Source organism: Neoarius graeffei, chromosome 22 (genome assembly GCF_027579695.1).
Source record: "Neoarius graeffei isolate fNeoGra1 chromosome 22, fNeoGra1.pri, whole genome shotgun sequence".
Taxonomy (NCBI): domain Eukaryota; kingdom Metazoa; phylum Chordata; class Actinopteri; order Siluriformes; family Ariidae; genus Neoarius; species Neoarius graeffei.
The window spans coordinates 11,399,343-11,415,996 of record NC_083590.1 but is presented as its reverse complement, the minus strand read 5'-3'; the positions used below and the strand labels follow the sequence as shown (position 1 = coordinate 11,415,996).

Sequence of the window (16,654 nt, the reverse complement as noted above, 5' to 3'; positions counted from 1 at the left end):
CTGGTGTAGTATGGTACGCGTACTGTTTATAGATTCCTTGTGCATGACGTCACGCATCACGTGATAATTACAGCTGGGGTCAGACAGACACCGTCTTTCATGGAAGCAGCTTAATCTGTCTTCAGTATGGTTAATTTTTGTGCTGTTTTTACTTCTTCAAACAGAGAAATAGTTCTATTTAAACAATTCTATTTAAAATGTATTTTACAAAAACAGAAAGTCGGAAGTGAGGATGGAAGAGTTTGCTTAAGTATCTCGTTTTATTTTTTCTTCTCACATTCGAGTTAGCGCCTTCATGAAAGTGTTTGATTTTCTTCCAGGTGAAGCTGCTTCCTTATTCAACACAGAAAACCGAGATTGGTTTCAAACAACTCGGGCATAAAAAACTCAACAAGGAGCAACATGTGCGATAAATCCTGAAATAACAGAACAGACGAAGAGCAGAGAGATGGAGCTTTGTTTCTGTTATCAGAGGAACACAGTCCTGTGCAAAATATTTATAGATCTTTTTTTTTCTATCATCCACCTCTAGGTTTAAAAAACAAACAAACAAAAAAACCCTGTGCTGCGTCATGACAGACGACTGCACTGATTCAGTTACAGGTTGCCAGGTCTGTATAAAACACTCACAACCTACACACTAAACAATCATTTTAAACTCAAACATTATCCTGTCTGTCTTGATGCAGCACAGGATTTTTTTTTTTTAACCTAGAGGTGGATGATGTTAAATATATATATAAATATTCTCAAACACAGTACTGTTCAAAAGTCTTGGCACCCTATTGTTTTCTTCATACAAACTGTTATAGATTTCTATTTTATGATTTCTACGGCCGAATCCCATTTCACCCCTTGGACCAACCCCTTAGCCCTTCCCCTCCATTTTGCGCGTTCACGTGAAGGGGTAGGGGTATCCCAATCCCAGTTAACGCGGAGGGGTAGGGGGAGGGGTAGGGCTTCTGTACCCCTCCAAACGGAGATTTTCCTGGAGCTGACTCCGAACGAAGGGGTTTGAGTGATTTCCCACAATGCCATGCGGATTTCAGCGAGATTTCATGCGGATTTCAGAAAGATGGCGGTTCCCGCGGCGAAAGATTGTCATAAATGTATTTTCTCCATTATTTACGTGTTTTAAGTTATTATCCAGAGGAAACACGCCGCTTGATTCGCTTTCGAGCTGAGAATGAGCAGCGATTTCTGAAATCCAAGCTGCTGCTAAAAAGCTTTGGGAGTGAGTATTGTTTTCGGTTGCTTTACTGCGTACGTTTTGTTCTGTTATTCTCGCTTTTATTGTTTACATGAGTGTTCTGACACCTCATTCTGTCCGATGTGGTGCACGAAGCGCCAAAGATATCCCATTCAGTGGTGTTAGTTAACAAATCACACCCTGCCAGCAGAGATTTCTGCCTCTGGCTCTGACTGTAGCGGCTGGTCGCAGCCAATGACGCATTTGGTCGCGTTTTGCTAACGTAAACGCTGACGGAGGTACGCGATGACGTATGCGATCGTTGAAGGGCTATCCCAATACGTAAGGGTTGAATTTCAAGCCCTATCCCTTGTAGCTCAGTTTCAAGGGGAAGGGCCAAGGGGAAGGCGGAGGGGAAGGCGGAGGGGTAGGGGTAGAAATTAGAATTGGGATTGGGCCTACATTATCGACTAATGAACCTACAGTCTGAGAGAGTTCTACACAAACACACTGAACTTTACAACAACTGCATGCATGTGAAATGGAAATAAATCGACTAAGGTAGGAAAAACTATTTTGGATAAAATTGTTATTGTCCGTTACTGTCATGCTCCGCCCTGGACAAAAACTCCAGAGATTACGGATCTCTCACGCCAGCGCCGATCCGGGACAGGAATTCCTTCTCCCCTGAACTCACTTCCTGGTTTTCACTGCTGCTTATTTAAAGGCCATTCTCAGACTCTGTTTTTGCCAGAACGTCTCGTTTGCTTCTCTAGCTGTTTCTGTGCCTCTCTTGCTTCTCATGGTTTTGCTCTGTAGTGACTTTTTCTTGTTCATGATTTTTGCACTAGTATTCTTCTGGTTCATGGTTTTTTGCACTAAGGGTTATTTCTGGTTCATGGTTTCTTGCACTAAGGGTCTTTTCTTGTTCATGTTTTCTTGTACTAGCATTTTTGTCTTTGCCTGTCTCATGTTTTTATCAAGTTGTTTGTCTCATTTTGTCCGGACTATTTTTGCCATTTGTTTTTTTGTCCTGTTTGTTTACATTTTTGCCATGCCCTTTCTTCTCTGAATTAAATCATATTATTTATTGGATTACTGTCTGTGTTCGGCTCTTGGATCCTAACTTCACCACATTGCCATTAACCCTAACAGTACGTTCTGGCTAGGGCTGCACGATATATCGTTAAAAAAACGCGATCTCGGTTCACACCTACATGCGATTCACTTTTTGATTAGAGACGATTCTTCTGGTTTTTTTTCATCACGAGCCGCGTCACACTTTAGTTTCCCTCTGTGCTCCCATAAAGTCCACTGTAGTTGCTTTCTCCCTCAACCAATCCTAAATGCACCTGCACGTCATGTGGTTGCGTGTAGCAGCAGGCTTTCTCCCTAAACCAATCATGAATGGACCTGCACGTCATGTGATTCAGCGGCAAGCAAGGCAGAAATGAGCACAGCAGCATGATTGAGTGAAGAGATATGCGAAGTCTGCATGAGGAAAATGGAGGATGATGAAAACCCAGGTGTTAGCGAAGAGAGCCAGGCAAGTCGTCCAACACAGTTTGTTCCAAAAAGAGGTTCGCATTCTTTGGTGTGGCAATATTTCGGGTTTAAACCAGACGAATATCCACGGCTGTCTGTGCTGGCGAGGAAATATTTAGGCATTCCCGCCACAAGCTCACCCTCTGAGCAGCTGTTCAGTACAGGGGGGAACATCGTGACTTGTTTCCGGTCATCACTGAAGCCTCAAAATGTTGACAGACTTGTGTTCTTGGCAAAGAATCTTTGAGCCAATTATGCAGGGCCATGTCCAGGTCCATATTCAGCCCTTTGTGCTTTATGTCAAAAATCACATACGTTTTTTGCACTTAACGAATGGCCAACTTAATAGTTTTGAATAGTATTTTCCCCCTTTTGTCAGAATTGTTGGTTATGGTTCAGTCAATGGGTCTTCTCTGTTTTTATTACAGTGTTCTGGTTAACACGATGTGTGTAAATGTCTGTTGTAGGTGAACTTCATAGAGTTCATTGCAGTTCATTTTAGAAGTAATTGGGTCTTCTCTGCGTATTTTATTTTTTATTTTATTGGTGTTCTGGCTAACAGAATGTGTGAATATCTGTTCTAGGTGAACTTCATGGAGGTTATAGCCATGGACATTGTGCACATTGCACATTACCACAACTGCCTTGACCGTATTAGTCGTGCTGTATTTTACTTTAAATATTTTTGGTATGCAAATTGAATAGTAAATTGATTTTGAACTTGAGATTTGAGTTGAATAAAGATTTAAATTTGTTTTAAAAAAAAATCGTGCAGAGAATCGTGATATCAATTCTTATCAAGAAAATCGTGATACACATTTTTTCCAGAATCGTGCAGCCCTAGTTCTGGCCAACATGGATCCAGGGGAACTCGCCCATCTGAGAATGGCCATCCAGCAGCAAGGGACTTTCCTCAGGACCCACCAACAAGACCTGCAACAAATTACCCAGAACCTCGCCACCTTGTCCAACGCACTCAACCTTCTCACCACGCAGATGCAGCACTGTCAAGCTGTGCCTACCCCTGCTCAGCCATTTCCTACTTCAGCTCCTGCCACCGCCTTTCTCCACGAACTGAGACTTCCAGCACCTCAGCCCTACAATGGCGAACCAGGTACTTGCAGATCATTTTTGTCTCAATGTTCATTGATTCTAGAACTGCAACCTCTGGTCTTCCCCACAGAATGCTCCCGGGTAGCATATGCAATAACACTCCTCACCAGCCAGGCCAGAGAGTGGGGAACTGCAGTCTGGGATGCCAATGCACCCTTCTGTTCCAGTTTCAAAGATTTCTCTGAGGAGATGAGGCGAACTTTTGACTGCTGTCTTTCCGGCTGGGAGGCGGACAGAGAGCTCATGGAGCTGCAGCAGGGGTCCCGATCTACCTCTGATTATGCCATCGAGTTCCGGACGTTGGCAGCTTCGTGCGGTTGGAATGAGAACGCCCAGATCGACGCTTTCCTGCACGGCTTGTCCGACACCATCAAGGACGAGTTGGTATCGCGGGAACTGCCATCAGACCTCTCCAGCCTCATGGACCTTGCCAACCACATTGACACTCGGATCCAGCAATGGAGGAGAGAGAAGAACCGCCTCAGATTCACCTCTTCTCCACCTCCCGCCGCGTCCTTCGAACCCATGCAGGTAGACCGGGTTCAGGTGTCAGCGGAGGAACAACATCGCCGGCGGAGCACGGGGGCCTGCTTCTACTGCGGTCAGCTGGGACACATCTGCCGAGCCTGTCCGCTAAAAGGATGAGCCCACCAGTGAATCAAGGGGTCCTGGTGGGCAACGCTCAGAACCAGTCCCCTGCTAATCGTCTGTTACTCCCTGTCATCATTATCCATGACAACCAGCATCACCACCTCCAGGCCCTCGTCGACTCAGGGGCGGACAGGAACCTGATCTGCTCCACAACTGCCAAGCATCTGGGAATCCAGCTACTTGCTCTTGATGTCCCTCTCACTGTCCTGACGCTCAATGGCACTGGCTTGACCAGCATCACCCACCTTACTGCCCCGCTCGCCCTAAGGATTTCTGGTAACCACTCAGAAACCATCCAGCTTCACGTCATGAACAACCCCCACGTACCCATCGTCCTAGGATTACCATGGTTAATGCAGCACAACCCCCACCTTAACTGGGCTGACAACACCATCCTAGGCTGGAGCCAGTCCTGCCTAGCTTCCTGTCTGAACTCCGCTCTGCCTCCCGCCAAACCACCGCAGCCTTCAGCCAGCGAGTTCCCCGACCTCTCTCACGTGCCTTTGAAATATCTGGATCTCAAACTTGTTTTCAGCAAGACCCAAGCAGTGTCCCTCCCTCCTCACAGACCCTATGACTGTGGTATCGACCTCCTACCTGGGACAGCGTGACCCAAAGGACAACTCTACTCTCTCTCTCTCTCTCTCTCCCATCGAAAGGCAAGCCATGGAGAAGTACATCTCCGAATCTTTGGCAGTTGGGATCATCCGTCCTTCCTCTTCCCCAGCAGGGGCGGGATTCTCCTTTGTGGAAAAGAAGGACAAGTCACTCCACCCCTGCACTGACTATTGGGGTCTCAACGCCATCACGGTCAAGAACCGCTACGCACTACCGCTCATGACCATGGCCTTTGAACTACTCCAGGGAGCGAAGGTATTCACCAAGCTAAATCTACGCAATGCATACCATCTCGTCAGGATCAGGGAGGGGGACGAGTGGAAGATGGCCTTTAACACCACCACTGGTCATTACCAGTACCTCGTGGTCCCTTTTGGCCTGACCAACGCACCTGCAGTCTTCCAGGCACTTGTTAACGACATCTTAAGAGACTTCCTAAACATCTTCATATTCGTGTACCTGGATGACATCCTGATCTTTTCCCGCTCCCTGGAGGAACATCGGGGTCACGTCCGGCAGGTCCTCCAGCGCCTGCTAGAGAGCAAGTTGTTCATCAAGGGGGAAAAGAGCGAATTTCACCAGAGCTCTGTCTCGTTTCTGGGATTCATCATCTCCCCGGCAAGGATCCAGATGGACCCCCTCAAGCTTGAGGCAGTTGCCGATTGGCCCACCCCATCTTTGAGACGAGAGCTCCAGCGCTTCCTAGGATTCGTCAGCTTCTACAGGCATTTCATTCGCAACTTCAGCACGGTGGCTGGACCTCTTTCAGCCCTGACCTCGACCAAGACCCAATTCAAGTGGAGGGAGGAAGCAGAGAAAGCCTTTTCCACACTCAAGTACAGGTTTACCACAGCACCCATTCTTATCATACCCGATCCTACCAAGCAGTTTATTGTCGAGGTCGACGCTTCCGAGTCAGGGGTCGGAGCCATACTATCCTAGAGGGCCAGTGACGACAAGGTCCACCCATGCGCCTTCTTCTCCCGCCGACTATCCCCAGCCGAACGGAATTACGACATCGGCGACCAAGAACTACTGGCTATTAAACTAGCCTTGGAGGAGTGGAGGCACTGGCTCAAGGGGTCAGAGCTCCCCTTCCTAGTCTGGACCGACCATAAGAATCTGGAATACCTCAAGTCCGCCAAATGCCTGAATTCCCGTCAAGCCCGTTGGTCTCTCTTCTTCTCCCAGTTCAACTTCATGCTCTCCTACCGCCCAGGCTCCAAGAACGGCAAACCCGACGCCCTGTCCAGGATGTTCTCTTCCCACCAGGAGGAGTCCAAGCCGCCTGAGACCATCCTTCCTCCACACTGCCTGGTGGGAGCCGCCATTCTAGAGGTTGAGACACTCGTGCAGAAAACCCTGGTGAAGGTAACCCCAACAACATTCCTCCTAACCATCTGTTTGTTCCCTGTCCTGTGCGAACCCAGGTGCTGCAGTGGGGTCATGGCGCCAAGCTGGCCTGTCATCCGGGAGCCGCCTGAACCCTGGCACTCATCCAGCAGCGCTTTTGGTGGCCATCCATCAAGGAGGACATCCAGGAGTTTGTGGCAGCATGTGACACATGCTCCCGGAACAAGACAGCCAATCGACCCCCTGCCGGCTTGCTAAGACCCCTCCCAACCTCACATCGACCTTGGTCTCACATCAACCTGGACTTCGTGACAGGACTCCCCAACTCAGGTGGCAATACATGCATCCTCACTGTCATTGACCGTTTCTCTGAGACTGTCCATTTCATTCCTCTGCCCAAGCTCCCCTCAGCCAAAGAAACCACAGAATTACTCATCCACCACATCTTCCGCCTACATGGACTACCCACTGACATCATTTCTGACCGGGGCCCTCAGTTCACTGCACAGTCCTGGAGGGCCTTCTGCAAACTCATCGGGGCCTCCTGTAGTCTCACCTCAGGCTTCCACCCACAGACCAACGGCCAGGCAGAACAGGCGAACTAGGCTTTGGAGGTTGTACTCAGGTGCATGGTGTCCAGGGATGCCAATTCTTGGAGTAAATACCTACCCTGGATCGAGTACACTCATAGCACACTTCCTTCATCTGCCACAGGTCTCTCACCCTTCCAGTGCTCCCTAGGTTACCAACCACCACTCTTCCCCAACCAAGAGGAGGAGGCTGCCATACCCTCAGCCCAGACCTTCATACGCCGCTGCAAGAGGACGTGGGCATTGGCCCGGAGAAAACTCATTCGCTCTGCCCTAGCATCCAAGAGGCAGGCCAACAAACACCGCTCTAAGGAGCCCACTTACCGGGTGGGGCAACGAGTCATGCTCTCCACACGCCATTTGCCACTCTGAACCATCTCCCGCAAGCTGGCTCCCAGGTACCTAGGAGCCTTCCTCATCAAAAAGGTAATCAACCCATGTTCCGTCAGACTGGCACTACCACTCACCATGCGACGCATCCACCCCACGTTCCACGTGTCACAGCTTAAACCTCTGGTCTCTAGCTCTTTGCTAGCTCATTTCGGCCGCTTGTATCCATGATTTTGTTCTTTCGGTCATTACCCAAAGCTCATGACCATAGGTGAGAGTCGGAACGTAGATTGACCGGTAAATTGAGAGCTTCGCCTTTTGGCTCAGCTCCTTCTTCACCACGACGGACCGGTAAAGCGACTGCATCACTGCGGAGGCTGCACCGATCCGCCTGTCGATCTCATGCTCCATCCTTCCCTCACTCGTGAACAAGATCCCGAGATAGTTAAACTCCTCCACTTGAGGCAGGACTTCTCCACCAACCTGAAGAGGGCAAGCCACCCTTTACCGGTTGAGAACCATGGCCTCAGACTTGGAGGTGCTGATTCTCATCCCAGCCGCTTCACACTCGACTGCAAACCGCCCCAGTGCATGCTGAAGGTCCTGGTTTGAAGAAGCCAACAGGACAACATCATCCGCAAAAAGCAGAGATGAAATCCTGTGGTTCCCAAACAGGATTCCTTCCGGCCCCTGGCTGCGCCTAGAAATTCTGTCCATAAAAATTATGAACAGAACCGGTGACAAAGGGCAGCCTTGCCGGAGTCCAACATGCACTGGGAACAGGTCTGACTTACTGCCGGCAATGCGAACCAGACTCCTGCTCCGTTCGTACAGGGACCGGACAGCCCTTAGCAAAGAGCCCCAAACCCCATACTCCCGAAGCACCCCCCACAGAATATCACGAGGGACACGGTCAAATGCCTTCTCCAGATCCACAAAGCACATGTGGACTGGTTGGGAAAACTCCCATGAACCCTCGAGCACCCTATGAAGGGTATAGAACTGGTCCAGTGTTCCACAACCAGGATGAAAATTGCATTGTTCCTCCTGGATCCGAGGTTCGACTATTGACCGAATTCTCCTCTCCAGTACCCTAGAGTAAACCTTCCCGGGGAGGCTGAGGAGTGTGATTCCACTATAATTGGAACACACTCTCCGGTCCCCTTTCTTGAGGGACCACCACCCCGGTCTGCCACTCCAGAGGCACTGTCCCCAACCGCCCCGTGATGTTGCAGAGCCGTGTCAGCCAAGACAGACCCACAACATCCAGAGACTTGAGATACTCAGGGTGGATTTCATCCACCCCCGGTGCCTTGCCACCGAGGAGCTTGCCAACCACCTCAGTGACTTCGGCTTGTGTAATGGATGAGTCCACCTCTGAGTCATCAGCCTCCGCTTCCTCAATGGAAGACGTGACGGTGGGATTGAGGACAGGGCTCGAAATTCATATATTTTTTTCACCAGTCAGCCGGACTAGTTACCTTCCAAAGTAACTAGCAGTGTTTCCCACACATTGATGAGACTATGGTGGCCCGCCATAGTCTAATTTGGGCCGCCATAGTCTCAGTCCGCGCCCGCCCGCACGCACACACACACGCACGGCGACACTGACGCACCCAGCCTGACATTGCGTGCGTTGCCTATCTGAGACAGCGTGAGGAGACAACTCTGATAAGCTACATCCTGTCTGCATCTACATGTTAAGATAAGTTTATACAACTTTATGTAGTCTTTGACACGATTGAGAAGGTGACATTTAGGCTACGCTATTGTGCTTTATAGGCGTATGGAGAGCGCATTGATGGATGACGTTAAGTGTATTGTTTCAGTAAAATTACTTTGTCCATTTTGTACTGGCAAACCTACCTTTTCTGTAAGCCAACAGTAGGCTATTTTGAGGCAATATCAGTTAGCCCTATGTAGTTATCTAATTCGTCAAATTAACTTTATCATCCTACCAGGATCAGGTCGTTTCCAAATTCACAGGCGAAGTGCTTCCCGCTTGACATTGTATGTGCGCAGTCTATCCAAGTGATGGAGACGTGAAGTGACAGCAGTGATAAACTAATCAAAGTCTGCATGTACATGTTAAAAGGGAAAAGTAGTCTATTCTAACAGAGAGCAAACTTCGATGCCACTTTTGAGAATTAGTGCTAGTAGCCTTAACGCGATTTGTTACTGGTGAGATGGAAGACGTTAAATTATTTTTAGCCTTTTCTAATAGGCTACCTTCTAAAGGTGAAGCTATTAGGCCACATAATTAAGGGAATGTAATGTTAGTTACCTACTTAATTAAATTAACTTCTTGACTCGAATTTGATCGTTTTCAAATTTACTGATTAAGAGTGTTTCTCCACTAACGTAGGCCTTAATGCAACGCGTTGAATGTCAGGTGACGATGTCAGCCTTATTGTAGACGCTACAGCTGTAACAGAAAATCTCCGATCCTTATTAAACTGATGCTAAATTTTTGTTAATTCAGATCATGAGCATTTTGAATTATTTCAAAAAGAGGGCTCGAAATTCACCTCAGGATGAAGAGGTAGTGACTGAGGTAGGCCTAACATCAACTGCTTGCTGTCTTTGTCAGGATGTCAAATTGGTATAACACTCCTAGCAAGTGACTGCGATGAATGGGGGCAGATATACCCATTACTCAGCCACTTAAGGCCAATTTATGCTGACAACCCAGTCATCGCAGACGGTGTCGCAGATAGCGTCTGCGTACCCCCCCCCACCTTCGCAGATGCTCTGCGCGCACCTCCCAAAAATTGTGACCACCGCAGAAGCCTCGCAGACAGCGTCGCAGACAAGAGGGCTCTGATTGGTCCACTCTACATCCGCTGTACACGCACTTCCGCTTCCCTACTTTCCCGGTTTGTTTTGTTTTCACGACCGGCATTTTTAAAAACATGAGCGAAGATGGAGCAGCATGAAGAGCGGTTGATTGAGGAAGTACGTACATCTATACGACTCCAGTTCTAGTCATTATTTAAAAAAAAAAAAAAGTTCTAGTCATTGTAAGTAACCGGAGGATAAACACTCCACTAACCACACCCACCAACTACTCCTTGCGACTTCGCGCCCCCTTGCGTTGTGCCGGTGAATAACATCGCGCACGCCTATTTTCCCCGCTCAACAATAAATTACAACTGTCTGCGAAAAGCTATCTGCGAAAGCCTTGTCGCAAGAGCATGCAGAGGCCTTTAGCAGCGATTGCCCTTGTTGTGCCGGTGTCGAGCATGAATTGTGAAAGAGACTTTTCCACAATGAACAGGGTAAGGACATCTGCAGGCAAACCAGTGATGTGAATTTCAATTTACATTTACCCATTGTTTTTATGCTCAAATCCCACCTAAGTTCAATCTCACTTTCACTTAATTAAATATTTCAGAGTAAGCTCTACAATCACATGACTCATTGTAGTAACAAGTTGTTTGCCATTTTAGGTCAAAACAGACCTTCGTAACAGACTGCAAGGAGAGCACCTGGCCACCTGCTTGAGGATTTCCATTAACGGGCCACAACCAGAAGATATAAATTATGAAAGGGCACTCGAACTCTTTTTCTCAAAGCCAAGAAAAATCAAATGCACAAATGCAGGGTGTGGTCTTTCTAAATAGGGCAGGCATTTGTCAGGGTCACTTTTGACATACAGCAGAGCTATAAGTCCTTGTTTTGTAGAACTTTTTGTAGGAGTTCAGGGTGTGAATTTCCTTGAAGTATTGTAGGATTTTTGGTTTGGTTGCTATCTGTAATATGTTGTTCTTGTAGGACTGCCCTCAGTAGCAACATGCTAAAATAAAATACAAGGTGCATAACCAATACCAACGAATTTGTTCTTTGTTAGTCTCAGTTTAGTAGTATTAGTAGGCTAAACAACCCCCGCGCACCTCTGCAATTCAACTGGACACACGCGCCACGCCCCCCCCAGTCTCCAAAATTTCTGTGGGAAACACTGAACTAGCCAAACAGAAAATCAACTAGCCAAAATTTGCTCATGTATGAATTTTACTTCTGTCAAAAATAACACAAAAGAGAGTAGTTACCAGTGTTCATGACTAATGTGCATTTATTTCAAGACCCAAGTATTTTGATACTGTTGTTAAATAAATAAATGAGAACAACACAGAGCACCATAATATAATCCAACAAAATGCCAGATGACTGACCCCTTACTACTTCTTTTAGAAACCTATTCGTCCGCTTCCATTTTTAATTTGTCGCTGAAATTGACTGAGCTTACACGGTAGCCTATGCAACACCAGCGATTGCATGAACTGAGTCAGCGCTGTAAACCAAAACTAGAAAATCTTCCTGCAAGTTCCTTTCAGCACCAAGATGTGACCCAGGATTGGTTGGCGAGTGCATGACGTTATTGGGTTTTTTCCCCCTTAGGCAGCCTCTCACGTTACTGCCTGAGGGACAGGGAGAAAACCACTGGAAAATGTTTTAAACAAACGCAAGTCGGCAGATGACCATAAAATACTCGATAGTTACAATATAAAAATTTTATGTATCTCACAGAGAATTTTCGGAGATATATCGAGTATATTCGATATATCGCACACGCCTAGTCTGAATCTTTGCTTCATATATATTTTTTTATTTTCAACTAGCCAGCCGGGCTGGCTAGTGACAGGAATTACCCGCCAAATGACAAATTAAGTCGCCTCGGGCAACCAGACCACCGCGAATTTCGAGCCCTGGAGGAGATCCTCGAAGTATTCCTTCCACCGCCCGACAATGTCCCCAGTCGAAGTCAACAGCTCCCCACCAGCACTGTAAACAGTGTTGGCAGAGTACTGCTTCCCCCTCCTGAAGCGCCCGCCGGACGGTTTGCCAGAATTTCCTTGAGGCCGACCGATAGTCCTCCTCCATGGCCTCACCGAACTCCTCCCAGTTCTGAGTTTTTATCTCCGCAACTGCCCAAGCTGCCTGGCCTGCCGATACCCGCCAGCTGCCTCAGGAGTCCCGGAGGCCAATATGGCCCGATAGGACTCCTTCTTCAGATTGACGGCATCCCTTACTTCCGGTGTCCACCACCGGGTTCAGGGATTGCCGCCACGACAGGCACCAGAGACCTTGTGGCCACAGCTCCAAACAGCCGTGTCGACAATGGAGGCAGAGAACATGGTCCACTCAGACTCCATGTCCCCCGCCTCCCTCGGAAGCTGGGAGAAGCTCTCCCGGAGGTGGGAGTTAAAGACCTCCCCGACAGAATGCTCGGCCAGACGTTCCTAGCAGACCCTCACCATACGTTTGGGCCTGCCAGGTCTGTCCGGCTTCCTCCTCTGCCAGCGGATCCAACACACCACCAGATGATCTTCATTGTATGTTGCAATTCACAACTATTCTATGGTTTTCCTAAAAAAAAAAGTAGTACTCGCAAAATAGGGGGAAAGTGATGATGATCATATTGGGGGGGGGGGGGGGGGAGTAGAAATTTATCCCAAGTTAATGTCGAGCCCTGTACCTTTAATATGCATCTCCCCAGGAAATGCTGATACAGTTTACCTTTAAAAAGATTTAAGGTGCATAAATGGATTGTAATTATCTTTAGTGTAGAGTAAAACTTTGAAGGTGTATGACATTGACTGACTGTCCGAGGTAAAAGATAAGTACTAAATATACAAAAAGTTTACCTTTGATGGTACCACCATCTTACATGAGGTTCTCATTTGCGAAACTTGTTTGTTTTTGTTAGTGTTAAAGTATTGATGTGATAAACACAATAACTCACAGAATGTGGGCTTTCTGGTTGGTTTCCTCTGGGTAGGGGTGGAGCAAGATGAAGGTCCTGGTTCCTCCTCCTCCTCTTCCTCCTCCTCATCTGTCTCTTCAACACTTTTCTTTCTCTTGCCTTCTTTCTTTCCCTTTACTTTCATTTTCTGTTCCTGCACTGGCTCTTTCTTGTTACTGTTCACTTCCTCCATATCAGGGAGCCTCTCGTAATACTTGGCAGAGGCTAAAACAATTATAGTGGAATTACAATAATGACAACAATATTAATGAACAAATGAATGAATGATGAAGAGACTGACCATCCAGAAGGCTGTTTCGGAGCAAGCGGAGAACAGGATATTTTTGAAGGATGTGATCCTGAAACACACACCTCCAAAACAGTTTCATAAACTGCCCTCGCTCATTCTCCAGCCAGTCCAAAATCTCATACACACCTGCCCGCTTTCTCTCTTTACTCTTCATCTTTATTACCTTCTGCAGAGGGAAAGAAAACAGAGAGAGAATCTAACACACCTCATATGCCAAAAGAGATGAAAAACTGTGTTTTCGTTAAGGATGGAGAAGATCACGTTATTTTTATTGTATCCTACACAATACACAGCGTGTCCACAACAGAACATGTTACATGGCAATAAAATCAGCACTTAATTCATCTTTATGTTATAAATACATGATAAGAATATAATAAATACATAATATTCTGTTATCCATGTCCAGGTCTATAGAAATTTCATGTTGGGAAAAGTTTGGCTTGATTATGTTCAAATTGATATCCTGATCATATACAGATGATATTACAGTTTCATGAAGATATGAAGTTTATCTTTGAGTGGTGAACATATTCACAAGTGAGCAAAGAGAACAAGTGAAACTATTTTCAACACGAGAAGATTAAACTTCATATCTTTGCCCCACCGTGTAATGTTCTTCATATGATATGGTCACATCCACAAAAAAAATATGCAATTTGTTCATGAAAAGATTTTAATTTTGAACCAGTTCACCATTTTGTCAATGCGCATCTAATCAGTGGGAAAACACTGGGAGTGATGTCACTGGAGTGAAATATTGGTGATTATTATACATACAGGACACTTCTTCCATGGAATAAAAACATGTTTTATTCCTTTCTAGCGAGTTTCGTTCATTTGGTTTGAGACCATGCAATATTGTTAGCATATCGCTTATCCTATGTGTATTACATCACTTTACCCAATAGAGAATGAGCGCTGAATATGGTTTACGATGTTGTTTGGTTGTCAAGACAACATGACGTCACACGTCAGAGACGTAAAACTTCTGTGCTAGTGAGCGACTGTGACAACTTGTAAACAAACATGAATGCCAGGTTTGCTTCGTTAAAAACAGAAGATTTTGAGAGACTTTTGGCTGCCAGGTCGCTCCGTTGTGTGTAGCTGTCGATGTTGATTTTAAAAGTAACTCAGTAAATTACACAGGGAAATTAATACTTAAGTCTGAGTGGAAAAAATACTGTAGCGAGCATGCAGCATGGAAGAAGAGTCTGGAGACAGAAATCTTAGTTTCTTGGTTGTTAGTCTGTGCTAGGAGCTTTCGGTAGCACTGGCTTGACTGTGCTAGCGTTGGCCTTTGCTAATACTATTGATGAACGCTACACTGGCTGGAAGGTAACTGGACTGCCGTGCTAACAGCACCAAGTCGCAGGTAAGCTAGTGTTGGCCTTCAAGAATACTGATATGAAGAGAGTGTGTATGTATGTATAATAATAATAATATTGACTGGCTTTTTTTTTCGTGGTCTATCGGATATATTCCATTCAGCTAGCATGATACTGATGGAGTCAACGGTATATCAGATATGATATATTATCTGATATACCACAAGAAAAAACCCAACCAATATTATTTAAATATGCCACTCAGATCCACAATGTATTTCGTATGAAAAATGTGAGTTTTTCAACACAAGAAGATAAACTTTATATCTTCAAGCCAACGTGTGATTGTCTTTTTATTATATCGACACATTCACAAACAAAAAAATCCCCAAATTTATCAAAACATTAATTTATTATTGATTTCCTCACGAGTTACATATAGAGATTTATATCACGGTTTTGGTTCTCCATGTCCTGGATGGAGCTCGGATGAGAAATACAGATGGTGAGTGGTGGATTTCCCAGTAAAGCACTCGTTTGTGATGTTATTTCTCTGAACATGCATATAGGTTGTTGTGAAGGAAACTTTATCTGTGTTTACTTTCCATCCATATCCATGAGTGTAATCACACCAATGAGACACAGGGTGTAAGGAAAGGTGTGTTGTTCTTCCTTGCCTGGTAGAGCTTCTCAGACACCAGGTTGTGGTCTCGGAGCTGGTTGAGGAAGGTGTGCGGTTCCTCCATGCAAGAGATCTCTGTCTTCTTACGGTGAAAAAACTGCATCATCTCTTCTTCAGTTAGAAAATCCAATGGATCCATTGGGTCTGAGGGACTCCCATTCACATACCTGCACAATTCACCAGTGGTCCATTTACATGGACAATAATTCACCAGATGACAGATGAGATGAGATGAAACTAGATGAGATGAGGGTAGATGAGACGAGATGAAACTAGACTAGATTAGATGAGAGTAAATGAGAGTAGATGAGCTGAGAGTAGATGAGCTGAGAGTAGATGAGACGAGCTGAGAGTAGATGAGCTGAGAGTAAGATGAGGTGAGTTGAGAGTAGATGAGCTGAGAGGAGATGAGATGAGAGTAGATGAGCTGAGAGTAGATGAGATGAGTTGAGAGTAGATGAGCTGAGAGTAGACGAGAGTAGATGAGCGTAGATGAGAGGAGCTGAGCTGAGAGTAGATGAGCTGAGAGTAGATGAAAGTAGATGAGCTGAGAGTAGATGAGAATAGATGAGCTGAGAGTAGATGAGAGTAGATGAGCTGAGAGTAGATGAGAGTAGATGAGCTGAGAATAAATGAGAGTAGATGAGCTGAGAGTAGTTGAGAGTAGATGAGAGTAGATGAGCTGAGAGAAGATGAGCTGAGAGTAGATGAGAGTAGATGAGCTGAGAATAGATGAGAGTAATGAGCTGAGAGTAGCTGAGAGTAGTTGAGAGTAGATGAGAGCAGATGAGCTGAGAGTAGATGAGCTGAGAGGAGCTGAGCTGAGAGTAGATGAGAGTAGGTGAGCTGAGAATAGATGAGAGTAGATGAGAGTAGATGAGCTGAGAGTAGATGAGCTGAGAATAGATGAGCTGAGAGTAGATGAGCTGAGAATAGATGAGAGTAGATGAGCTGAGAGTAGATGAGAGTAGCTGAGCTGAGAGTAGATGAGAGGAGCTGAGCTGAGAGTAGATGAGAGGAGCTGAGCTGAGAGTAGCTGAGAGTAGATGAGCTGAGAGTAGATGAGAGTAGATGAGCTGAGAATAGATGAGAGTAGATGAGAGTAGATGAGCTGAGAGTAGTTGAGAGTAGCTGAGAGTAGATGAGAGTAGATGAGCTGAGAGTAGATGAGAGTAGATGAACTGAGAGTAGATGAGCTGAGA

At 46.1% G+C, this 16,654-nt stretch overlaps 1 protein-coding gene across 1 annotated transcript in view; it reads right to left on the bottom strand.

Moving 5' to 3' along the window:
- Positions 1-16,654, bottom strand: part of LOC132870279 (uncharacterized) — an 89,919-nt gene that overhangs the window by 30,264 nt on the left and 43,001 nt on the right. Inside the window, exons 12-14 of the mRNA XM_060903916.1 lie at positions 15,448-15,689; positions 13,434-13,608; positions 13,133-13,357 (exon numbers count right to left, since the gene is read on the bottom strand). Of these exons, the coding sequence (XP_060759899.1) occupies positions 13,133-13,357; positions 13,434-13,608; positions 15,448-15,689 (642 nt within the window). The remainder of the gene's footprint in view (positions 1-13,132; positions 13,358-13,433; positions 13,609-15,447; positions 15,690-16,654) is intronic.